This window comes from Aulonocara stuartgranti (assembly GCF_965226115.1).
Source record: "Aulonocara stuartgranti genome assembly, chromosome: 7".
Lineage (NCBI taxonomy): Eukaryota > Metazoa > Chordata > Actinopteri > Cichliformes > Cichlidae > Aulonocara > Aulonocara stuartgranti.
Genome location: NC_138945.1, coordinates 18,906,860 through 18,929,111, shown reverse-complemented (window position 1 = coordinate 18,929,111; position 22,252 = coordinate 18,906,860). Strand labels below are relative to the sequence as shown.

Sequence of the window (22,252 nt, the reverse complement as noted above, 5' to 3'; positions counted from 1 at the left end):
GATCTGTCCCAAGTACCTTTGTTGATAAACACACTTCTCTAATTAATTTCTCCTGTTCTGTTGTTTGTGTGTTCTCTTGCTAAGAAGAAGAGTGATGTTAATCAGTTGGAGTCGATCAATAAGCTGCTGACGGACGAGCTGAACCTGGTTAAAAGCACCAGTGAGAGTCTGGCAAAAACCCTGGAAGATTCCCAGAATCAGAACAAGGTAGTTCACATGTTCCTCTATTAAATATCCCTAAATTGTATTAATCTATTACTCTGTATGAAATCACTAACTGCTTCATGTAAACAGACTCTGTCAGTGATGTTAGAGGAGAAGGAGAATGAACTAAACTCTGAGAAGAAAAATGCTCTAAAGCGAGATAAAACCATCCAGGGACTCACTCAGGTCCTCAGAGAAAAGGAAAAAGAGGTAATTTATTATTTACTTTGTTATTGTCATTGTATCTCTTCTCTGTATTATGCAAAGTTTCAGGCCCAACCTGTCTGTCTTTGTATTGCAGATTGCTGAGCTGTGTCATGAGATTGAGGACAGAGATGATGCTTTAGCCAAAGCTAGAGATGCAGCACATAAAGCCCAACTGCAGAAATACCAGGTATGTTATATACACCTTTTATATAGAACCAAACTTTATACAAAGACATTCCTCATAATACTGTTACCACAATGTGTACCCTGCTCTATATGTGCCTTAAACAGATAGAAGTCAATATTTTTTTTCTCCTTCAGGGAGCAGAGGAACACCAAAACCTATTAATGGAAAAGCAAACAGAGCTGGCCCAATTACAGGGGGAACACCACACCAAGGTGCTTGAAGCCCAAAAACTGCAGCGAGCACTGGATAGGAAGGAGCAAGAGCTGGCTGACTTACAGCAGGCAAAGGATCAGCTTGAGGTGGAGTTGGAGGACCTGCAACAACAGAAAAAGAAAGGAGACAAAGCGCTTAATGTAAGATAGGAGGATGACAGGACTGTATCCACAATAAAACGAGCAGGCATTCTCCTCTTAATCGTTTTGTTGTTGTGTTGATTTTTCATTATCTGTTTAAATATTGACTTTTGTGTGACATTATTATAATTTCCTCCACAAGGATTTACACAATCAGCTGAAAAAGCTGAGTGGGGAGATCGGGGAAAGGGAGAGTGCTCTGGAGCAGCAGTACCAAGAGCTGCTGGACCAAACCAAAACAAAGCTGCAGGCCCATGAGGTCACCATCCAGCGTCTCACATCCACCTTGGCTGATAAAGAGCAGCAGCTACAGGTGACACATCATCACTAAACTTATGCAGACAGACTTTAGCTCAAAAGATAAAAAAAATGAGTTGCTTCCTTTTTTACTTAGCCTAAGTATGTGTAAAAATTGAATTTTAGCCCATTACTGCTGTTTCGAGCCACCACACATGATAAAACAGTAATCATAGGAGAGCAGTTAGCTAGCAGCAAAGCCTGTCAGCTGGATTATAAGCATGTCATGAAAGCAATCGGAGCCAAAGAGAAGTTGGTGCTCCAAAGTGACATCCAGTTCTTCTGAGTGCGGTGTATTTAGTAACATTGTTTTTATGTGTTTGTCAGGAATACATGAACATGGTCAGAGACTTTGAGCAGAGCAAAAGTCCAGGAAGTAACGACAGTATTCTCTCCAAACTGCGGCAAAGGTTGAAAGAAAAGGAGAAGGCTTTGGAGGTGGGTATTCCTTCACTGCAATCTTTTAACCATGGTGACTTTGCCTGGTTTCTGACATGTTTGTTTGTTCTCTTACAGCAAGCACTTGATGAGAAATTTGCTGCTATTGAAGAAAAAGACAATGAGATACACCACCTGCAGCTGTTACTAAGGGAAAAAGAAAGAGACCTAGAAAGACTCAACAACTTGCTGTCTCATAATGAAGAAACTATCAATGTAAGTATCCGGAACTGGGATCTTTTCTATTGATTGATAATCACATAGTTGTGATTAAGTGTTATGCATACTCCTTTCTACTCCTTTCTTTGCAGAATTTTGACAGTCTGATTAAGGAGAAGGATGCAGAGCTGCAGCATCTTGCAAGTACCCTAAAGAACCTTCAAAGAGCCAAGCAAGATGTGGAAGACAACCTGAACAGATCACTGAGGGAGAAGGACTCCATCATTAGCCAGCTGCAGCTCTCCCTGGAGGGCAAGACAAAGGATATGGAGGTTGGCTGACAAATAGTCACTCATTAAGGCCAGTTTCCTTATAGTTTTTACTGTTCTGGTTTATGTCATTTGTATTTCAGTGCTTATTTTTCCCCCCTCTGTCCGTAGCAAATGTCTGAATCATTGCTGAACCAGTCACAGAGCCATGCGCGTGATCTGGCTGAACAGATGGGCCAAAGGTTAAAGGTCACAGAAGCCATGCTGGCTGAAGCTGTCAAGGCCAGGGAAAGACTGGTTGCTGACAATGAGAGTGCTGTAGAAAGCCTGTTTGCTACAATTAGCAGCAAAGACCAACTTCTGAAGGTTAGCATTTATGACAACAGGACACGACAGAGTGTGCACAAACAACGCTAACACTATTAACTTTGACTCTTTGTCGTCTCCAGGAGTCTGCAGAGCACTACAATCGCATGTTGTCTGAGCGTGCTCAAGAGATTCAGGAGCTGAAGAAGCAGCTGTCTGATAGGCAGCAGGAGCTTGCCACTGCTGAGAAGCAAAGCTCCTCAACAGCCCAGGAGAGTTATTTAGAGACCGCGCAGCTCAAAGCCCTGCTTGCTGAAAAAGACAGCCTTATTAACGTAAGATCCTGTGGGATACAGCACAGCCATTCAGCTGTAAAATACTGTATGTGGAAATCCAAACTCCCAAAGAGAATAACACATTCTGCCCCCCAATTCTATGCCCTGTTTTGAACGTGTTTTAAGATATTACCTGTAAACATTTGAATGTGCTGATTTTATATCTTTATAAACTGTCAGAAGCTTCTTCAGCGTGGTCAGGAGAGAGACCAGTTTCTGGCAGAGATGAGGCAGAAAGCAGAGCCAGATCAAGTGTTGAATCTCAGACAAACTATTCAGATCATGCAAGAGAAGTTGGACGAGAGGGAAGGTAATGGATTTAGACCTGTAACACCCTCGCGCAGGTTATTTAAAGGTAGACTGCATGTTGGTGCTACGTTTGACTTTGTTTTGTCTGTGCTGAAGCTGAGCTGTCCAGGAGAAACAGCGAAGACAGCCAGGAGAACAATCCACTTTCCAAGAAAACAGTGGTCGTCCTGAAGAGGGAGCTGGCACAGAAAACTGAAGCACTGAACAAAGCACTGAAAAGGGAAAATGAACTGAAGGTCAGTGAGTTAGAAGCATTTAATTAATCCATAATAGGATACAGTTCTTAAAAGTGTCAATCATAATTCCCTACATCCCAATTTCTAGATTTCATTGGCTGAGCTTCAGTCAGCGCTATCTGAGCTGAAGGGTCACAGTGAAGGTCAGGCTGCTAATATTGAGTCCCTCACTGCAACTCTAAAGACCAAGGATGAGATTATCAGTGTAAGGATTCCACACAGTGTCAAAGTTGTGTCAGCAAGTGAAGGAGTTTTTCTTCTGATGTTTAACTTTTGACTTTGAGCAGGTTCTCCAGCAGCGCCTCAGTCAGAGAGGCCACACATGGCCTGATCATACCCAGGATCACGTCATTGTCTGTGGAATGGAGAGGTCCCTGCCTGTGCTTCCACAGAGGGAGAGTACCATGATCGGTGGAGACAGCCAGCAAGAAGTAAAGATGACCTGCTTTTTAAATTTTTTTTAGAGCAAAACATTACAATCTTTTGCTTTGTCTTTTAAGATAGTTTCTCTTCTCTCCTCAGGCCTTGCCCAACCTCACAGCTTTGCAACATGAGCACGATGCTCTGAACAGAGCCCTGAGGGCTGAACAGCAGCTCTATTCCAGCCTGGTAAAGACTGTGAAGGAGCAAGACAGGTAGTTATGTGCAACAGCTGCTTTAATGCAAAAAGGAGAAACAAATGCTTTGCGCTAACAGACCTCTTGGATGATTTGCAGTGCCCAGCGTCTCCATGCTCTACAGTTGGAGCTGACAGCAGTGCAGCTTCTCAGGCAGCAGCTAGAAGAGAGCATCAGAACTAATGAGGAGTTAAGGGGTGACTTGGAGAGAGAGATACACAGAGCCAAACTCAGAGAAGGTGCAGTGAAAACACACTTGGTTGTAGATGAGGATGGTGACTGAATGAGAGGGAAAGAAATAAAGGAATTATAAAGGAGTGAATGAGAAAAGAAGTGCTTGTTATCATTTATTGTGGTTAAAATGGTAGAAAATATAACTCATCATTAAAGGGAACCCCTAAACCCCAGTCATCTTTATATAATATGTTTACTCGTCCTGCCAACAACTTCCATGTCTACTTTTTGTTGTGTTCTTCTTCAGCATGCACACCTGGTCCCTCCACTTTTCATCTTTGTCTGCTTTCTGTCTCTTCTGCTCTCATCATCTCCCAGTTATCTGCATGTTTTTGTCTATAACACAGTCGCTCCCCTTTTCACTGTCTCTAAGTAAATGTATTGATTTCACACCTGTCTGCTCTTTGTCCTTCATAAAAAATAAATAAAGACCTGTCTTCTCTGTCTCTCACTTTCAACATGCTGTTTGTTTGTTTTTGTTTTGTCCCTTTGCTTCTTGATTGCATCACTTTAGCACGCTTCTGGTTATTAATCCAACCCATCCAACCATCTGTCACATGAATATCATTTAAAAGCATGGTTGTGCCATTTTCAAATGATTTAATAAAGGATATTAATGTGCAAAGTACCACATTAAAAGAGCAGCTCTCCAGAAATAGAGCCTAATCCAAAAAGTGTGGCATTTATTTTCCTTTGACGTCATGCAGTTAATGTAATTCAGCACAGTTTGTCCTTCAGATTTGTTGTGGCATTAATGCACAGCCTTAAAACAGATTAAAAGTGTCACTCTGCACTGAGGTCTAAGCCAAATAACTTGGACCATCCACTTGTCGTGTGCGCTCAGGCGACCACACACGTGCATGCTCCTCCCCACACCGCTGCCTGCAGAGAGCCAGGTGTAAAAATAGGTCAGCTGTAAGTAACAGGGACGCAGCTCACATTAGCACTGACTGGCAAGATAGACGTAGCAGGATGATTGTCACTGATTACATTTGCACACTTCATGCTTTGGTTATATAACCAACCATTATGATTTGTTTGCATAGGCTACATGTTTACACACTTATGAAAAAGCACAATAATAATCATACTTTGTGATTGTGTATATTGTGGGTGTGCATTTTAGCTCCTCTACATATATTTTGCATATCTGACTTGGATTTTTTTAGCAAGCCAAGATCCACTAACTGCACAATGTAAATCCACCATTTTTGTTTTTCATATTTTTTTTTTTACATTTTTCATTTATAAGGATTTTTTTAGTTTATTTGTTTTTTTCAGTATTTTAATTAAAGAACATTAGATTGTAGACATCATGAAAAATATGAAAGTGAAAGGTATAATCCAAAGGTGTGTGTGCTGCGGTGTAAAACCTCAGCTTCGTGGCTGGTCTGTGTTTGTTTTTAAAGTTGTGAAAAAGAGCTGAAGTATACACCCTCTTTATGACATGTTAGACATACGCACATGAAGTCTTAAGTTAATGGTGCCTCATGGGAGCTGCTGTAATGCCCTGTCATGCGTGGCCTTTTGTAACCCTCTGTGTATCGTTTCAGGTATGGACCTGATTGATCCTAAAGAGCTAGAGAGCATAAGACATCAGCTTGAAGATGCCCAGCGTTGGAATGCATCTCTGCAGGCACGCTTAGGAGCAATTCAGAACCGTGGAGGAGGGGTTGGTGGAGCCAACGATGGAGGTAAGACGAGAAAAAGACTCCAGATGTCATATTCCAGTTTATATACAGACAACATTATAAGATTATTTTAACGTTTTTCAGGCGACTCTTTGAGTTTCATTGGAGATCAGACTTCCTACATGAGTATCTGTGTAGGAGAGGGACTGGATGACAGCTTGTCTCATCTGTCTGCTCAGGAGCTTAAACAGAAGGTATTTTACATTTTGTTGCTTTTTGTCTCATTCTTATACAGTGTCACGTTGAAGTTAATTAGTGTGCTTCAGGTGTCACTGTACCAACTGTAAAGCTGGAAATGTGTAAAAATGATTTCGCTCTGTGTTAAGGTGCTTGAGCTGCAAGACCATGTCAGCAGGCTGCAGACCTTAAACAGTGAACGGCAGAGCCAACTTTCACAAATTGAGAAGTCAGAGCGTGACACTGATGACAAAGAAGACAAAGACTGCAAAAAGCAGCTGCAAAGAGACGAGGTTGTACACAAAGTTATGGCTGCAAAGTTGTTGTTTTTTGTTTTTTAGGTCTTCCAAAAGAGTGCACGTCTTGTCATTTATTAGTAATGTTTCTTCCAGAGTATGTCCACATTTAGAAAATACTTGAGAAATCACGAATCATTGTCTAACATCCTTCCTGTAATAGCTCCTTTCTAACCTTAGAACTTATAGCCTAACCTCTGTTCTGTCTAACCTGTTGCTAATTTCTCTTCCCTCTGTGGTACTAAATGTCTGAATTTTTTAACAAGTGTGTTTCTTGTATGTAGTAGAGTAAGTACCCTCTTTCTCTTTCCTTCATCTCTCCTAATCAGTCCCTGTTTTATCTTTATCTCTGTGTCCCATAAAACGGTCTCTCTTCGCCATGCTACATTAGACACATCATGCCATTCTGCTGTTGCTGTGCTGTGCTTTATGGATTCTGTTCCCACTTTAAGTTTTCTTTTACCGAGCCATGTGTGTCATACTCGCCTCCCATCCCATTACTCTAGCAGCTCAAGAAGACGCTTGAGAAGCAGCCTCTGGTTCAAAGTAACAAGACACATCTCTCTGGTCAGGACAAAGAGAGCCAGACATGCAGTAAACTAGGACAGGTATGAAACTGATGGTCATTAAACAACTGAGTGCTTAAGTACTATTTGAAGAGTTTATAAAACCTGCTTTCTAAATAATCGCTCTTTTAGATGTTGTCGGAAAAGCTTTTGGGTGATGTGAGCATGGACAGCGGCCTCAGCCAGAGTAGAGAGCGTGCTCACTCTAGCAGCGACATCTTGGACACTGGGGAGGAATATTCTAGGGAGATGAACACAGATTTAATGGCACTTAAATCCCTATTAGCTGATTGTGGGTCAACATCTGTCTCGCACCTTAGGTAGGTCTTTCTTTCAGAGTCTACTCCTTATTTTCCCCATTACTTGGTAGTTAGAAGTCTGAACTGTAATCTGGTCGAATGTTTCTCATTACAGAGCGGAAATGCTCAGGCTCAGATCAGAAAATGATGAGCTGCGGGGTCTCCTGAAGGAACAGAAATCGTCTGAGTACAAAGAAAAAGAGAGCACCGATGCCTCAGGGAACAGCAGTGAGGGACAGGCTGAGTTGAGGAAGAGTTTGGAAGCACTGGACACAGAAGATGCAAAGGTCACCAAACTGTCAAAGAAGAAGGGAGGGAAGAAGTGGAATGAGATTTCAGACAGGGAGAGTCCCATTACCAATGTCAGCACTGCAGATGACGAGGAGAGTCCAAGAACTAATTGCCAGCCACACAGCAACAGTGAAAAACAGCATTTTTCAAAACATAGGGTAAGTTTTGTACTGCAGAAGAAATAAAAAGACATCACTCTTTCCTGCATGAAGGCGTTTTGGGGTTTTAATGTCTGTTTCTTGTGTTTGTTTAAATTGTAGTCTGGAGGCAGATCTCGCCTTCCTGTGCCTGTGAGGCTGAGGGTGGAGTCTAACAGCAGCAGCAGGAAGCCTGGAAGCTCCGAGCAGCTCAAAACTGATGGACTTCAGCACCTTGATTCAGATGATGTCTACTGGTCTGACCAGCATGTACACACAGACTCTGACACTCACACATCACTCCAGCACAGCACTTCCCCTTCCGCCACCCTTGGATACCCTAATCGTAGCTGTAGTCCAGTGGGATCCGACAAGGGCTCTGAAGCCAGAGCATCACTGGATCACACCCAAGATGATTCTGGACTATATACTCAGCTGGAACTTCTCCACCAGGAGTGCCAGGAGAAAGAAGCACTGATCAACAAGCTGAGTGAGCAGCTTGCTGATTGGGAAGAACTTCATGCACAGCTCCGGGAGAAAGACAGACTGAACTCCCAGTACGTAGAGGCTTTACAGGCAGCAGAATCTACCATCGCTTATCTGACTGCCTGCAGTCTGGACAGCCAGGGTGGATTTGGTTCACACACAGGTTCTGGTTCTGTGGGTTCTGATGCGTCTCTCCATGGTAGATGCGTTGAGCTGCAGAAAGCCTTGCAGCAGAAAGAGGAGTTCAACAACCAGCTCATAGAGCTTCTGAATTTGGCAGAGAAAGTCATCAGCTCTGCAGAAAGCCAAGAAAAGAATCCTGAAATCAGCGATCTTTGTCAAAGGATTGAGGGAGCTTTGCAGCAGCTGCATAGCTCTCCAAAGGAAGAAAGCACCGGAGGGGTGCTTCAAGGTACCGAGGACTCTCTGCGTGAGCTGCAGCGTCATGCAGACTCTTTGCAAGAAGCACTTTGGGAGCAGAATAGGCTCAATGCAGAGCTGCAAGAAAAACTGAGGGCCACAAATGCTACTGCACAACACGGATACACCAGTGACAGAGTAGCAGCAGAGTCACTTAAAGAAAATGAGGAAAAGGAACACCACAGTCCTGATACTAGTTTAAATCAAGAGGCGATTGACGTTCTAAGGAACTGCTTTAGTGCAACAGAGTCCGCTGTTGCCTCTTTAGCAGCACACTGCACAAATTCTGGCTCCGTGACTGCTGGCAGATCCCAGATCAGCTCTGACTTGCAGATAAATTTAGACAAACTTCAGAGAGCCCTCCAAGAGCGGGAGCAACTTGGAGAAACTGCCCCACCAATCTCCGAACCCAGCAACAACCTGTCTACTGCTTCAACTGGAACAAAGGTACTAGAGCTTCATCGCCATCTCTGTCTTCTCTATGAGGTCTTCAGTGATTACTCTCAGAGGATATCTGAGCTCCAGGCTTCCCTGCAAGAAGAGAGGGGTCACAAAATGGAGAGGGAAGCCCACAGGGCAGTGCAGGACGGCAAAGGGTTACCGCCAAGTGTTCAGGTTGAACTGGAAACACTGCACAAAGCACTGAGGGAGAAGAAGAAGGCATGTAAAAGCCTGGAGGCGAAACTGGCCACTGCTCTTACCAGTACATCCTCTCCTGAAATGATAAAGAAAGGTAAGCTGTTGAGCAGCTTTCTTCTACATGTGCTTGTCCACAGTAATTCAAACGATTTTGTGATACTGCAAATCCCAGTTTGGTCAGGAACAACATAAGTAGTGATAGAGACATATGTGAACTCCTTGATTGATTTCTTCCTAACCAAACATATATTGCCTCCAATGCCAGCTCCTGAGCAGGATGACAAAGGCGTGCAGGTGGATTTGCAGGACCTGGGTTACGAAACCAGTGGCAAGAGTGAGAACGATAGGGAAGAGAGCAGTAGCACAGGTAGACAGCCTTCAGACAGACTCTGCATGTCTGTCTGCTGAGTGGATACTAATCTCAAGTGTGGACAGCTTCTCTTAATGTAGAATGTATGCATGAGGAGTGAACAAGGGCACGCTGTCTCTGAAAAATATTTTCTGCCTGGGTCTCCGTAACCACACAGTCTTTTTCTGGTTTTTAACTGTGGAATTTTCTTCACCCTTCCTAAATTTGAATGGGCTGTCTCTATTCATGCATGTTTTCACTTAAGGTTTGGGAATGTCTTTTGAGCACTCATTAACCTTTTACCTTGATTTCTTGTCCTATTCAAATTTGGCTGTATCACAAATGACTTCTTTCCTCACACTGCTCAAACACTGTTTATTTTCTACAACTTGCACTGGACTCCTCCCCATAGTCTAATGTTTTTGTGCTTCCTGTGTTGCCAGATTTAGAGGTTGGAGTAAACCCTAGTTGCAGTGGCTCCAGTCTGCCTTCCCTGTTGAAACACGAACAGGCCAATTTCTCCTCTACTGAAAATCTGGACTCAACCTCCAGCACCCCATACCCTACTTCCCCAGCTCTCAGCTCAGCCAAGGTATTTATCTTATTATTTGCTTATTATCTTGTTCCTCACTCCCAGCACTCCACAGCAAAGTTCACTAGGGAATGATGGGGAATGTCACTACTGTGGTTAGCTCAGATGCAGAGCTGTGTCTGTGAACACAGGAGTCCTCCTGCTGCTCAAACCTTCTGTTTGTTGAGTGACGACCAATCAGAATAGAGGAGGACTGGGTCTTAGGTTTACCAAGGCCTAGTGTAAGATAAATACATTATTATGAACCATGATTCATACAGCAGTCAAGTGAATAACACTGATTATCTCTTCATCATGGCACCTGTTAGAGGATGGAATATATTAGGGAGCAAGTGAATATTTTGGGAAAATGGGCAAGCGTGACGATTTGAGCGTGTTTGACAAGGACATCCAAGGCTCTTTCATGCACATGGGAAGCAGAGTCTGGTCCCTGTGGTCCAGTCCAACAAACGAGCTACCGTAGCTCAAGTCTCTGACTGCTGTCCATCACCGATTACAACGGACTCGTGAGCCTCAGAACTGGAGCGTGGAGCGATGGAAGAAGATGATGAATCACTTTAAATGATGAATGCACTATGGGAAGAAGACGCAGAGGAGGCAGTGTGATGCTTTGGATAATGTTCTGCTGGGAAAACTTAACTTATTCCATCCATGTGGTTGTTACTTTGATCCATATCACCTACCTAAGCGTTTTTGCAGATCATGTGCACCCTTTCATGGAAGCGGTATTCCCTGATGGCTGTGGCCTCCGTCAGCAGGACAATGCGTCCTCCCAAAATGGTTCAGGAGTGAGTTTGAGGTGTTGACTTGGCCTCCAAATTACCCAGATCTCAATATAGGTGAGCATCTGTGGGATGTGTTGGCCAAAGACCCGATCCATGGAGGCCCCATCTCACAACTCACAGGACCTGAAGGATCTTTTGGTGCGAGACACCACAGCACATGGGTTTAGTGAAGTCCATGCCTTGACGGGTCAGAGATGTTTTGATGGCAAAAAGAGGACCAACACAATATTAGGCAGGTGGTCATAATGTTATAACTGATGGGTGTATAAGGCAACTCAAGCAGATTCTAAAAATAAATACATGTATCAAGAAATGAGAATAAGGTGTGTTTGAGAACATTTACATACATTACAGTCATTTTAAACAGCTTTGTGAGAATCAACAGTGTAACAACAATGATCAGAAGTTACAGCATGTGTTACTGGTTTGATTCCATTTAACATTAGTTTTCACTTTCACTTTCAAAATCTGAACCTTCTTCCATCTATTTTATTTTTAGGTGAGTCTGAAAGGTCTGCAGGTCTATAGTGAGTATGGTGTTTCTGAGGACCCACTGCAGCTTCAGGGACAAGTCAAAGAGCTCAAGGTCCAGCTGGAAAACCAGACAAAACTAATCCTCCAAATGCAGAGCCTTCTGCATAGGAACTCCCTCTCCAGTGACTTGGTCAACAACACCTCAGACCCGTCTGTGATCAAGGATCAAGAGGGTGCACAGAAAGACGACCGTAGTCAAGATGGCAGCCACAGAAGTGGGCAGCTAAGGGGGAAGAAGGCTGGGGAGAACCAGGCAATTAAGGATAAAAGCAGCCGGGTAAATATGGAGCTGGAAGGAGAGAGGAGGCTGAGCAGAAGCATCAGTGAACAACTGCAGCCATCCCGCAGCCGCTCCACATCACCTGCTAGGTTAACCATCTTTGAAGTGTTTTATTAGTACTTCACCTTCTTTACTTTAACCCTCCTCTTGTGTTAGCTTTCTGTTATCATCTCTTATGTTAACGGGTCGGTTTTGACCCGTGAATTAAATCAGCTATAAAATACACTAAAAACAATAAGTGATCATCCAATTTGTTTCTCATCTCTTGGTTAGAGACACTGTGATGAACTATGAATATTGTAATTTTAAATTAAGACTATGTTTTAGCACAAATATTATAATTTGGCAGAAATACTATAATTTAGCAGAAATACTATATTAAGCACAAATCCTATAAAAAGCAGAAATGGTATAATTAAGCATAAATACTACATTTAGTAGAAATACTTTGTTTTAGCACAAATCCTATAAAAAGCAGAAATACTGTACTATGATTTAGTAGAAAAACTATAATTAATCAGAAATACTAAATTTAGCAGAAATACTATATTAAGCACAAATCCTATGAAAAGCAGAAATAGTATGATTAAGCATAAATACTACATTTAGCAGAAATACTATATTAAGCACAAGTCTTATAAAAAGCAGAAATACTATATTAAGCACAAATCCTATAAAAGCAGAAATAGTATATTAAGCACAAATCTTATAAAATAGCAGAAATAGTATGATTTAGCACAATAGTAATAAGTTAAACAGAAAAATTGGAAAAGCAAAATGGACAGCTGAAAAAATGCTGAACATGCTGAGGGTCCCTCAAATATACTTGTTAAATGACAAAAATCTGCAAAAAAAATCTATAACAGCCAACAATTACAAATATGTACACATGAGGAAACACACATGCACAGAGAGACACACACACAAGATCCAATTCAGTCAACCAGTCTAAATATATTGAATTTGAATCTTAGAATGAGATCATCCCATAAAAAGGCTTCCTCTCTCTCTCTCTCTCTCTCTCTCTCTCTGTCACACACACACGCACACACAAACACAAACACACAGAGGGAGAGAGCTGCTGAATTTGAATCCACCAATCAGAGTGGCTGTGTACTTTTTCCCGCCAAAACAGGTGCTTCTGTTTACACACGCAGCACAGAGAGACACAGGATTATTGCAGTCTATTTCTCATAGTGAGGACTCCCCTCAAACAAATGACCATAATTTCCTAACTGTAGGGGCTAGAGCGGTCATTCTTACACCGTTTTGTTCAGAAGTGATTGGGGAATCTTCAAGTGTTGACAATTTATCATTAAAATATGAATTTTTAGAGATATATGACATGGATGACTTATTGACTTAGAAGCCACGAATTCCCCAATATGCAAATTTGAATGGCTGAGGCCACATATATGATTGGCTGGCTGGGAAGCCGTGCAGGCCCTGATTTGTGGATTTGAATTCCTCAGCCCTGATATGATTGGCTGGCTTAGAAGCCATGAAGGCCCCAATATGCAAATTTGAATGCCTCAGGACACATATATGATTGGCTGGGAAGCCGTGCAGGCCCTGATTTGAAAATTTGAATTTCTCAGTCCTCACAGAGGATTGGCTGCCTGGGGACCTGGCAGAAATATGTAGAAATAGTATGATTAAGCATAAATACTACATTTAGTAGAAATACTGTTTTAGCACAAATACTATAAAAAGCAGAAATACTATAATTTAGCAGAAATACTATATTAAGCACAAATCCTATAAAAAGCAGAAATACTATATTAGGTACAAATCCTATAAAAAGCAGAAATACTATATTAGGTACAAATCCTATAAAAAGCAGAAATACTATATTAGGCACAAATAGTATAAAAAGCAGAAATACTATAATTTAGCAGAAATACTATGTTTTGGCAGAAATACTATATTTACCTCAAATCTTATAAAATAGCAGAAATAAATTTGTGCCTAATATAGTATTTCTGCTTTTTATAGGATTTTTGCTCAAACATAGTATTTCTACTAAATGTAGTGTTTATGCTTAATCATACTATTTCTGCTTTTTATAGGATTTGTGCTTAATATAGTATTTCTGCTAAATTATAGTATTTCTGCTTTTTATAGTATTTGTGCTTAAACATAGTATTTCTACTAAATGTAGTATTTATGCTTAATCATAGTATTTCTATATATTTCTGCCAGGTCCCCAGGCAGCCAATCCTCTGTGAGGACTGAGACATTCAAATTTTCAAATCAGGGCCTGCACGGCTTCCCAGCCAATCATATATGTGTCCTGAGGCATTCAAATTTGCATATTGGGGCCTTCATGGCTTCTAAGCCAGCCAATCATATCTGAGGGCTGAGGAATTCAAATCCACAAATCAGGGCCTGCACGGCTTCCCAGCCAGCCAATCATATATGTGGTCTGAGGCATTCAAATTTGCATATTGGGGAATTCGTGGCTTCTAAGTCAACAAGTCATCCATGTCATATATCTCTAAAAATTCATATTTTAATGATAAATTGTCAACACTTGAAGATTCCCCCATCTCTTCTGAACAAAACGGTGTAAGAATGACCGCTCTAGCCCCTACGGTTAGGAAATTATGGTCATTTGTTTGAGGGGAGTCGTCATTATGAGAAATAGACTGCAATAATCCTGTGTCTCTCTGTGCTGCGTGTGTAAATAGATGCACCTGTTTTGGCGGGAAAAAGTGCACAGGCTCTCTGATTGGTGGATTCAAATTCAGCAGTGTGTGTGTGTGTGTGTGTGTGACAGAGAGAGAGAGAGAGAGAGAGAGAGAGAGAGAGAAGGCCTTTTAATGGGATGATCTCATTCTAAGATTCAAATTCAATATATTTAGACTGGTTGACTGAATTGGATCTTGTGTGTGTGTCTCTCTGTGCATGTGTGTTTCCTTATGTGTACATATTTCTGATTGTGTGGCTGTTATATATTTTTTTGCTGATTTTTGTCATTTAACAAGTATATTTGAGGGACCCTCAGCATGTTCAGCATTTCTTCAGCTGTCCATTTTGCTTTTCCAATTTTTCTGTTTAACTTATTACTATTGTGCTAAATCATACTATTTCTGCTATTTTATAAGATTTGTGCTTAATATACTATTTCTGCTTTTAATAGGATTTGTGCTTAATATAGTATTTCTGCTTTTTATAGGATTTGTGCTTAATATACTATTTCTGCTTTTTATAGGATTTGTGCTTAATATAGTATTTCTGCTAAATGTAGTATTTATGCTTAATCATACTATTTCTATATATTTCTGCCAGGCAGCCAATCCTCTGTGCGGACTCAGACACATATCACATATCAGGGCCTGCACGGCTTCCCAGCCAGCCAATCATGTCTGAGGTCTTCCGTTTCCTCTCTCGTCATATCTCAGCGACGGTTGTACAAAGAGCAATGAAAATCGCAGTCAAAGTACACCAAAGTCCGCTGATTCACCCAGTACAAGAATTATGCCTCTAGTCCACCTAGTTTTTGAGTTACACAACGTTTTGTAACTCCAAAAAACGGCGTTTTTCGCCTCTCACCGGGATCTAATTCTGACTGCTCATCACCCTGTTTTTCAAAACGGCTCCTCTCTTTCCCAGTGGCGCAGTTGGTAATGACACCAGCTTTTCTAATATGGACCTCACATTCTTAACACTCCATGGCACAAATACTCTTACCTTTAGGCTCTGTGTATGTGTGTGTGTGTATCAATATTTCTCCCATTTTAAAGTATTACTCCTCCATAATTGTATTTCTGTTAAATCAAAGTACTTTTACTACATCTTAGTACTTCTGCTCAATCATAGTATTTCTGCTAAATCATTGTTATTATGCTATATTGTAGTATTTCTGCTCAATCATACTATTTCTACTATATTATATTTTTCTTTCTAAATATAGCATTTCTGCTATATAATTGTATTTCTGCTATGTTATAATATTTGTGCTAAACCAGAGTATTTGTGCTGTATCATAGTATTTCTGCCAAATTATAATATTTGTGCTAAAACATAGTCTTAATTTAAAATTACAATATTCATAGTTCATCACAGTGTCTCTGGTAAATCACAGTATTTCTGCTATGTTGTACTATTTTTCTAAATCATAGTGTTTCTGTAATGCTTAAGTATTTTTGGCTAAATATATTATTTCTGTTATCTTATACTATTTCTCCTAAATTCTTGTATTTTTGAGAAGTTATGTTTCTGGTAAGTTACAATATTTCTGCTAAGTTCTGCTATGCTATTGTATTTCTGCCAAGTATTATGTTTCCTCTAAGATATTGCAGTTCTGCTAAGTTATTCCATTTTAGCAAAGTTCCTTTGCTTCTGCAAAGTTTTTACAATTTCTGCAACTTTTCAGCTTTTTCAGCTACTTTTTGCATACAGCTTCAGCTTTAAAGCATCCACACTGCATTTTCGCAGGAAATGCAAATTTTTTTAGTTTTGTTTTGTTTTTGTGCAGGTATACTGCAAAAAACACGCAAAACAAGAATCCCCTAAAGCTCATATGATTAGGAGAGGAGCTTGCTGTCAATGTTTTAGCTGACAGTGCACTTATGATTTCAGTTTTGGCTTTAATTATTGCTTTATACTCATAATATTATACCTGGGTCGAAACCAACCCTAACAACACAAAGGTCATAATTTCAACTAGGGCATTTTATAATTTAGTGAAAATATTTTTTTTTGTTTTATTTTGTAGAAATAGAGGTTCCTGACAAAGTCAAAAAGCCTTGATACAATAAACAAATGTTTGTGATTTTTTTTTTTTCTATGCATTTGAAATTTAAAATGGGTTGGTGCCAACCCTAACACAAGAGGAAGGTGGAAAATCTGCATGCTCTTTTTCTTTCCTTCTTTTTTTTAAATTGTCCCTAATTTGGTCTTCTCCACAGCCTGGACTCCCTTGTGAAGTCACAGGCCCGAGAGCTCTCGCAGCTGAGGCAGCAGATCAAGGAGAGCCGCAGGCTGGGAGCCCTGCACCGGCGGCAGCTGGAAGAGCTGAACCAGGCCTTCAAAGAGCTGCTGCAGGCTGAAAAGGTCGACTGCTACATGGGAGAGGTGGTTAAAGAGCAGCTGGACAAGAGCCTGAGCATTCTGGACAGGCTGGAGGGACGGCTGGACAAAGGTAGCTGCTGCCGTCATCGTAATTGTAGTAGTTGCTTTGCCTAAATTATTATATAGATCCATGATGAGGTGTTGTTTGTGTAGTATCTGCCATCACTGCAGACGTGTATTTGTGGTTATGCGACAGTATTTACTTAGTGTGCTTGGAGGATGTGTGTTAGTGCCGTGGTAGTATAATGATTGAAGGAGACAAGTGCAGTTACAGCAAAGCCATTTTAGAGCATGGAGGGCATTATTTTAATGAAAGAAATTACTTGATATGGTGATCAATTAACTTACTGATGATTTCCTTCATTATCAAAGAGTAGTTTTAAAGGCAGTTGTTAAAATTATGGGCGGGTACAAACTTGACTTGACAGTCTAACAAGGGGAAAACAGACGCCACCAGAAGAGAAACAAAGACAGAAGAGCAGCCACTCGTAACTGATTTGTACAGACACGTCCATGACAGCGTCTTTTTCTGTCTTGTAGGAGAGACTCATCTGGATAATGAGGATGTGCCAGCTCTTGAATTGTCTCGCAGGTACAAATACATTATTTCTTTATTTTTAGTGTATGCAACAGTAGGTGAAACATTTATCACATATATATGTTATATGATGAGAAATTGGCTCCTTTTTTTAAAAAAAAGCTGGTGTTTACTTTTCCATCCTTCTAGTGACCTAGACTGTAGTCCCTTTGTTAAGGTCACATGTGCGACTGTATTTTTGGGTCATTAGCTGAGCTCTTTGAGATGTTTGTCATATTATGACCCTTTTAAAACTGCCCCCAGCTATTTGCATTATGACCCTGGGCTGTGCACGTGAATAACTGTCCTGCTGTTGACCTATTTTGTTTCTGTGTCAGCCAGAAGTAAATTAAGGCTCTGCTGCCCATCACTGGGTCAATATTGTCACTCTGTATTCCCCATGCTTTCAGTTTCACATCATAGCCATCTTAAACTTTGACTTTTTTACCTTTTTATTGGCAGCAAATGCTCTAAGTGAGCAGTTAATACAACAATAATAACTGTAGACTTGCAAAATTGCAATTTGTTTGTTTTGGACACAGTACAATAATTGTATCCTTCCATCCTTGATATGAATAGGTAATGCATTTTTTAACCACACACTTGTATCAAATTATAAATTAAGGTTGCTCAGAGCCACGCGCATTAATCCATATTACTACTGATGTGGCAGTTTTGGGGAGCTTCAGCAGACATCACAATCACTGCTGTCCTATGAGGAGTGCATGAGAGGTCCTCCTGAAAGCTTGTGTAGAATCCAGCAGGAGATAGATTATCTGCGTCTGGAGCTAGAGGGTGAGAGAGAGCTGCTGCAGCAGCACGTCGCCCTGCTCGTCCAGCAAAACCTCACCCTGGCTGATTCCACCAGGGAGCAGCTGGACCTGTGAGTGGGTTTGATCCAGACAGCATGACGTTTGCCGTGAGCTCCTGTGTCAGATTTCCCAGCTGTGTGTTGTTTGAAGCCCGCTGGTTTTAGGAACATAGTTTTCTTTACTTTTTGGGGTTGCTGTTCCTTTTTCTCTCCCAGCAGTCATACCGAGGCCTCCCGACTGGTGTTAACACGCATCATTCCTTCTCCTTCCAGGTTGGCTAAAGAGCTGCAGGAGAAGAACCGTCTCATCCAGAGCCTGCAGAGCCAGATTAGACGCCAGAGTCTCAGCAGCCACCACAGCTCTCACTCTGATCTGTCCCACTCAGACAGGACTTCTTCCTCCTGCCACAGCAGCCCAACCACACAAGGTGGCAATCGAACCCACAGTAAGTATTTCTGGATCCAATGCTTTAAGTCTCAGAAGCCTTTTGTCAGAGTTTTACCCCTGATACTGCTGGAGATTTTGTGCCAGACTAGGATTAATTCAGTTTGCTTCATTAAAAATGCATATTTTCTTCCCTTCTTGCCCGTTGCACAGTCATTGAGATCAAACGGCTCCTCTTCTACGTGCGCAGGCAGTCTAGTGCCTGCCTGTAATACCACTTATTGTCCAGTCAGATCCTTTCTGTTGCAGTGAGGCGTTCTGCAGGACAAAGCTTGCCAGCCAATGCCAGAGGAGGTGTCCAGTTTCAATCCACTGCCACTTAAAGTTGCATTATTCAGTGGCACATATCTGTTTCAATCTTCTGATATTTTGTGACCAAGAGGCTATTGCAGAGACAAGTGAAGTCCTTTAGAAGCACCTGGAGACAAAGAATAATAATAATAATATGCAATTTGGATTTGAAGTGTTGGATTACACATGTGTTGTTGTCTTCCTGTGCACGTTCAGGTCAACAATTACACCCTGATTGGACGGGTGCAACTGTGTCACATATAGGACGAGCTCAGGACGAAGGTGTGTCCGGTCACAGAGATGCTGGCGGCAGACTGCAGGGCCTGCATAGGGAGAACGGGCGGCTGCAGGAGCAGCTGAGGAGCAGCGAGGAGCTTAACGCCACCCTACGCAGCGAACTGGACCTGCATCGCTCTATCATGGCCCAGACCACCTCCCATCATCAGGAGCAGGAACAAGGGCACGACCAGGAGGGCTCAGGGCCTCAAACAAAGGCACAGAAACAAGATGGAGACACGAGCGCACAAAGGAATGCTGGAGGACAGCCTCATACGATGAATTCAGGTAAATATAAAGCAATAGTAGGCTGATTAGCATGTCAGTTAATGACTACATTATATAGAGAAATGTTGTTAATTATATGAGCTGTGTGAGTTTGTTGCTAATGTAAAGAAGTAAAAAAACGACATGGAATTTCCCTTTAAATGTGCTTTATCCACGTGTGTCTGTTAGACCTGCTGGCAGAGCATCTACAGGAGATCAGAGCTTTGCGACAACGTCTGGAGGAAAGTATTCGCACCAACGACCGTCTCAGGGAGCAGCTGGAGAGGAGACTAGCTGAAGTGGAAAAAGACCCAGGTACACACCAAAAAACTGTCTTTGACTATTTAGGGTCTTTTGTTTCCACATGTCCAACATGTGTATGTGCCATGTCCAGCAGCCACCAACATCTTCATCCACGGCAACGAGGAGCAGGGTCAGCTGACTCAGGAGGTGCGATTCCTCTGGGGACAAAACCAAACTCTGAAGGAACAGCTCAGCATGGCATCCAGAGGTATCGCTCTTCTTATGTTTAGTTAAAAATCACATGATTTTCAGTAAGAAAAAAAGAAGAGGAGAGAAACGGATGCTAATTTCTTTTGTTGTCCTTGTTGATGCTGATCTATAATACCCTAAATATTTTTCCATTATCTCCGGGAATTACATACTTAACAAGGTTTACAACCTTTATTTCCTCCAGACAAGCAGAAGGAGAATGAGAAGCTCCGGGAGACCCTGGCCAGGCGGACGGCCAAACTGGAGCAGAGCAGGAGGGAGTGTGAAGCTCTGAGGCAGGAAAACAGCCAACTGCAGGAGCGACTGGAGCACAGCAGCCGGGAAAACTCCCAGCTGCAGGATTCACTGCACCGCAGCAGGGAGGAGCTGCACAGGTACACACACACACACACACACACAACATCAGTCCTGATGGGGAGCACACATTTCTACACCACACGCTTAATGTCATTAAAGCACTCATTTGTGTAACCTGACACTCCACATAGCTACTAATGGCCATTCTAAAAAGTCATTACTGTTGCCATTATTCCTTACTGTTAGTATGTCTCTGAAACCTGAGCTCATCACTTGAAGGCTCATCCGTGAACACACACATGCACACGATGCTAACAGTGATGGTATGTGACCTCTTGCCACGGGTCCTGCTGACATGAGGCTGACACTCGAAACCAGGAGTGTAGATTACTGTCAGATCTCCTCTCCCTTTCATTCACCTGAGTGTGTCACTTTGTCTAATGTATACACGTTAGGCTTGTTGTAGGTAGTGTTTCTGTTTTATATGTGTGTGCCTATATATAATATGTATGTATGTATGTATGTATGTATGTATATATGTATGTATAAATATACATACATACATACATACATACATACATACAATATAAATTTTTTTAATATATCGAATTTTAAAGGCAAGGCATCACTTTAGGCTGAATTTCTTAATAAGTGTTGGCTGCGCTTTCAATCACTGTCTCCAGGTTGCAGTGCGAGGTGAAGCTCCAGAGGCAGCAGCTGTCCGACTCCCAACATCTCCTCCAGACGCTGCGGGTGGAGCTGCAAGTTTACGAAAAAATAAAGAGCGAGTCTAACAAATACAACGGTACTGCACGATTTCCGTTTTTGTTTTTCAGTAGCTGGAGTTCTTCTGAAATGTTTGTGCTGTAGTCAGATTTTCCAGCAGCTTGCACGAGTATTGGAGGAAGAAACTTTTACTTTTTGTTGTATAGAAAAAATTTTGGATCATGTTTGGATTGGTGTACTGACAAGATGATAGATTGTAATGAGAATGTCTAATGATATTGGCTAATAACTGGTGTATTGTTTTTTTTTTGGATGAAACATGGCCACATGGGGGCAGTAAAGAGGGAGACAAGGAGATCATCTTCAAGAGGAAACCCTCCAAACTTGTATTCAGTTTTGTTTTTAGCATTTATGGGTGTATTTGCAGAATCTTTTGATTGCACTTTGTCCACCAGATTTGACACTGTATAAACTAAGTAATGGTGACACCATCAAATTTCAATTAACTTCAAATCCTGTTTGGAATTCCTGCACTACAGTTTCTCAACCCTTATCAGCCAACATTCACAATAATTTATATGCGAAATGTTCCTGTTGGCTGACATGATCAAATTTAAGGCCTTTACACACCAGACGTGTAATTTTGCAGCATTTATTTTTTCAGATTCAGTTTGATTTGGATTTTTTTTTTTTATTCTTTTGTTCTTATTTCTCACATGCGAATAAAAATATCTGACCACAAGTTTGTAGAAATGTACCTGTGGGGTTGCAGCAGTTCTCAGCCTCAGCGTCACTAACAGGAGGATATTTCTTTCTCATTCGGCGTGCAGAATCCAGCGAGGTGGCCCAGGAGCCGTCCACTCACGCTTCCTCCGGCTCAGTGGACCTGGCCGAGCTGCTGTCAGAGATCAGACACTTGAGGCTTCAGCTGGAGAGGAGCATCCAGACCAACACGGCTCTGCGGCAGAGACTGGAGGAGCAGCTGCTCAGAGGACCCGGCCGCTCTGAAACCATCAACATTAACTATCTGCTGTCCTCTCCAGGTAAACGGAAAGCACGTTCCTGCATGCCGATGAGCTTTGATGGATTCAGAAGGCCACGTAGGCACTGCCAGGTCATGGCAGGTCAGGTGTTTCATTTGCTTATTTATTTTTTATCACTCTTAGATGAAGGGGGCAGGTCGCCGGGCCGAGAAGACACTGTCCATCACTCGTTCCAGACTCACAGAGAACACACCAGCATCCACCACGGTAAGAAAAGCTCTTCAAAGCTGGTCCTGA

General features: G+C 41.8%; 1 protein-coding gene across 10 annotated transcripts in view; it reads left to right on the top strand.

The window, feature by feature from the left end:
* cdk5rap2 (CDK5 regulatory subunit associated protein 2) overlaps nt 1–22,252 on the top strand; it is a 36,997-nt gene that overhangs the window by 12,529 nt on the left and 2,216 nt on the right. For 5 of the 10 annotated variants that reach the window (XM_082538188.1, XM_082538182.1, XM_082538186.1 and 2 more), the window contains 36 exons: nt 85–207; nt 295–414; nt 506–598; nt 733–951; nt 1,094–1,264; nt 1,576–1,686; nt 1,765–1,902; nt 1,998–2,177; nt 2,286–2,480; nt 2,564–2,755; nt 2,936–3,065; nt 3,161–3,300; nt 3,389–3,505; nt 3,588–3,731; nt 3,823–3,935; nt 4,017–4,156; nt 5,705–5,845; nt 5,927–6,036; nt 6,169–6,312; nt 6,822–6,923; nt 7,014–7,201; nt 7,296–7,629; nt 7,732–9,247; nt 9,419–9,520; nt 9,946–10,094; nt 11,379–11,782; nt 16,607–16,839; nt 17,310–17,361; nt 18,431–18,603; nt 19,110–19,457; nt 19,626–19,751; nt 19,831–19,947; nt 20,134–20,323; nt 20,930–21,051; nt 21,803–22,015; nt 22,139–22,222. In XM_082538188.1, the coding sequence (XP_082394314.1) occupies nt 85–207; nt 295–414; nt 506–598; nt 733–951; nt 1,094–1,264; nt 1,576–1,686; nt 1,765–1,902; nt 1,998–2,177; nt 2,286–2,480; nt 2,564–2,755; nt 2,936–3,065; nt 3,161–3,300; nt 3,389–3,505; nt 3,588–3,731; nt 3,823–3,935; nt 4,017–4,156; nt 5,705–5,845; nt 5,927–6,036; nt 6,169–6,312; nt 6,822–6,923; nt 7,014–7,201; nt 7,296–7,629; nt 7,732–9,247; nt 9,419–9,520; nt 9,946–10,094; nt 11,379–11,782; nt 16,607–16,839; nt 17,310–17,361; nt 18,431–18,603; nt 19,110–19,457; nt 19,626–19,751; nt 19,831–19,947; nt 20,134–20,323; nt 20,930–21,051; nt 21,803–22,015; nt 22,139–22,222 (7,174 nt within the window). The remainder of the gene's footprint in view (nt 1–84; nt 208–294; nt 415–505; nt 599–732; nt 952–1,093; nt 1,265–1,575; nt 1,687–1,764; nt 1,903–1,997; nt 2,178–2,285; nt 2,481–2,563; nt 2,756–2,935; nt 3,066–3,160; nt 3,301–3,388; nt 3,506–3,587; nt 3,732–3,822; nt 3,936–4,016; nt 4,157–5,704; nt 5,846–5,926; nt 6,037–6,168; nt 6,313–6,821; nt 6,924–7,013; nt 7,202–7,295; nt 7,630–7,731; nt 9,248–9,418; nt 9,521–9,945; nt 10,095–11,378; nt 11,783–16,606; nt 16,840–17,309; nt 17,362–18,430; nt 18,604–19,109; nt 19,458–19,625; nt 19,752–19,830; nt 19,948–20,133; nt 20,324–20,929; nt 21,052–21,802; nt 22,016–22,138; nt 22,223–22,252) is intronic. The other 5 variants (XM_082538189.1, XM_082538183.1, XM_082538184.1 and 2 more) reach the window with 4 other exon arrangements.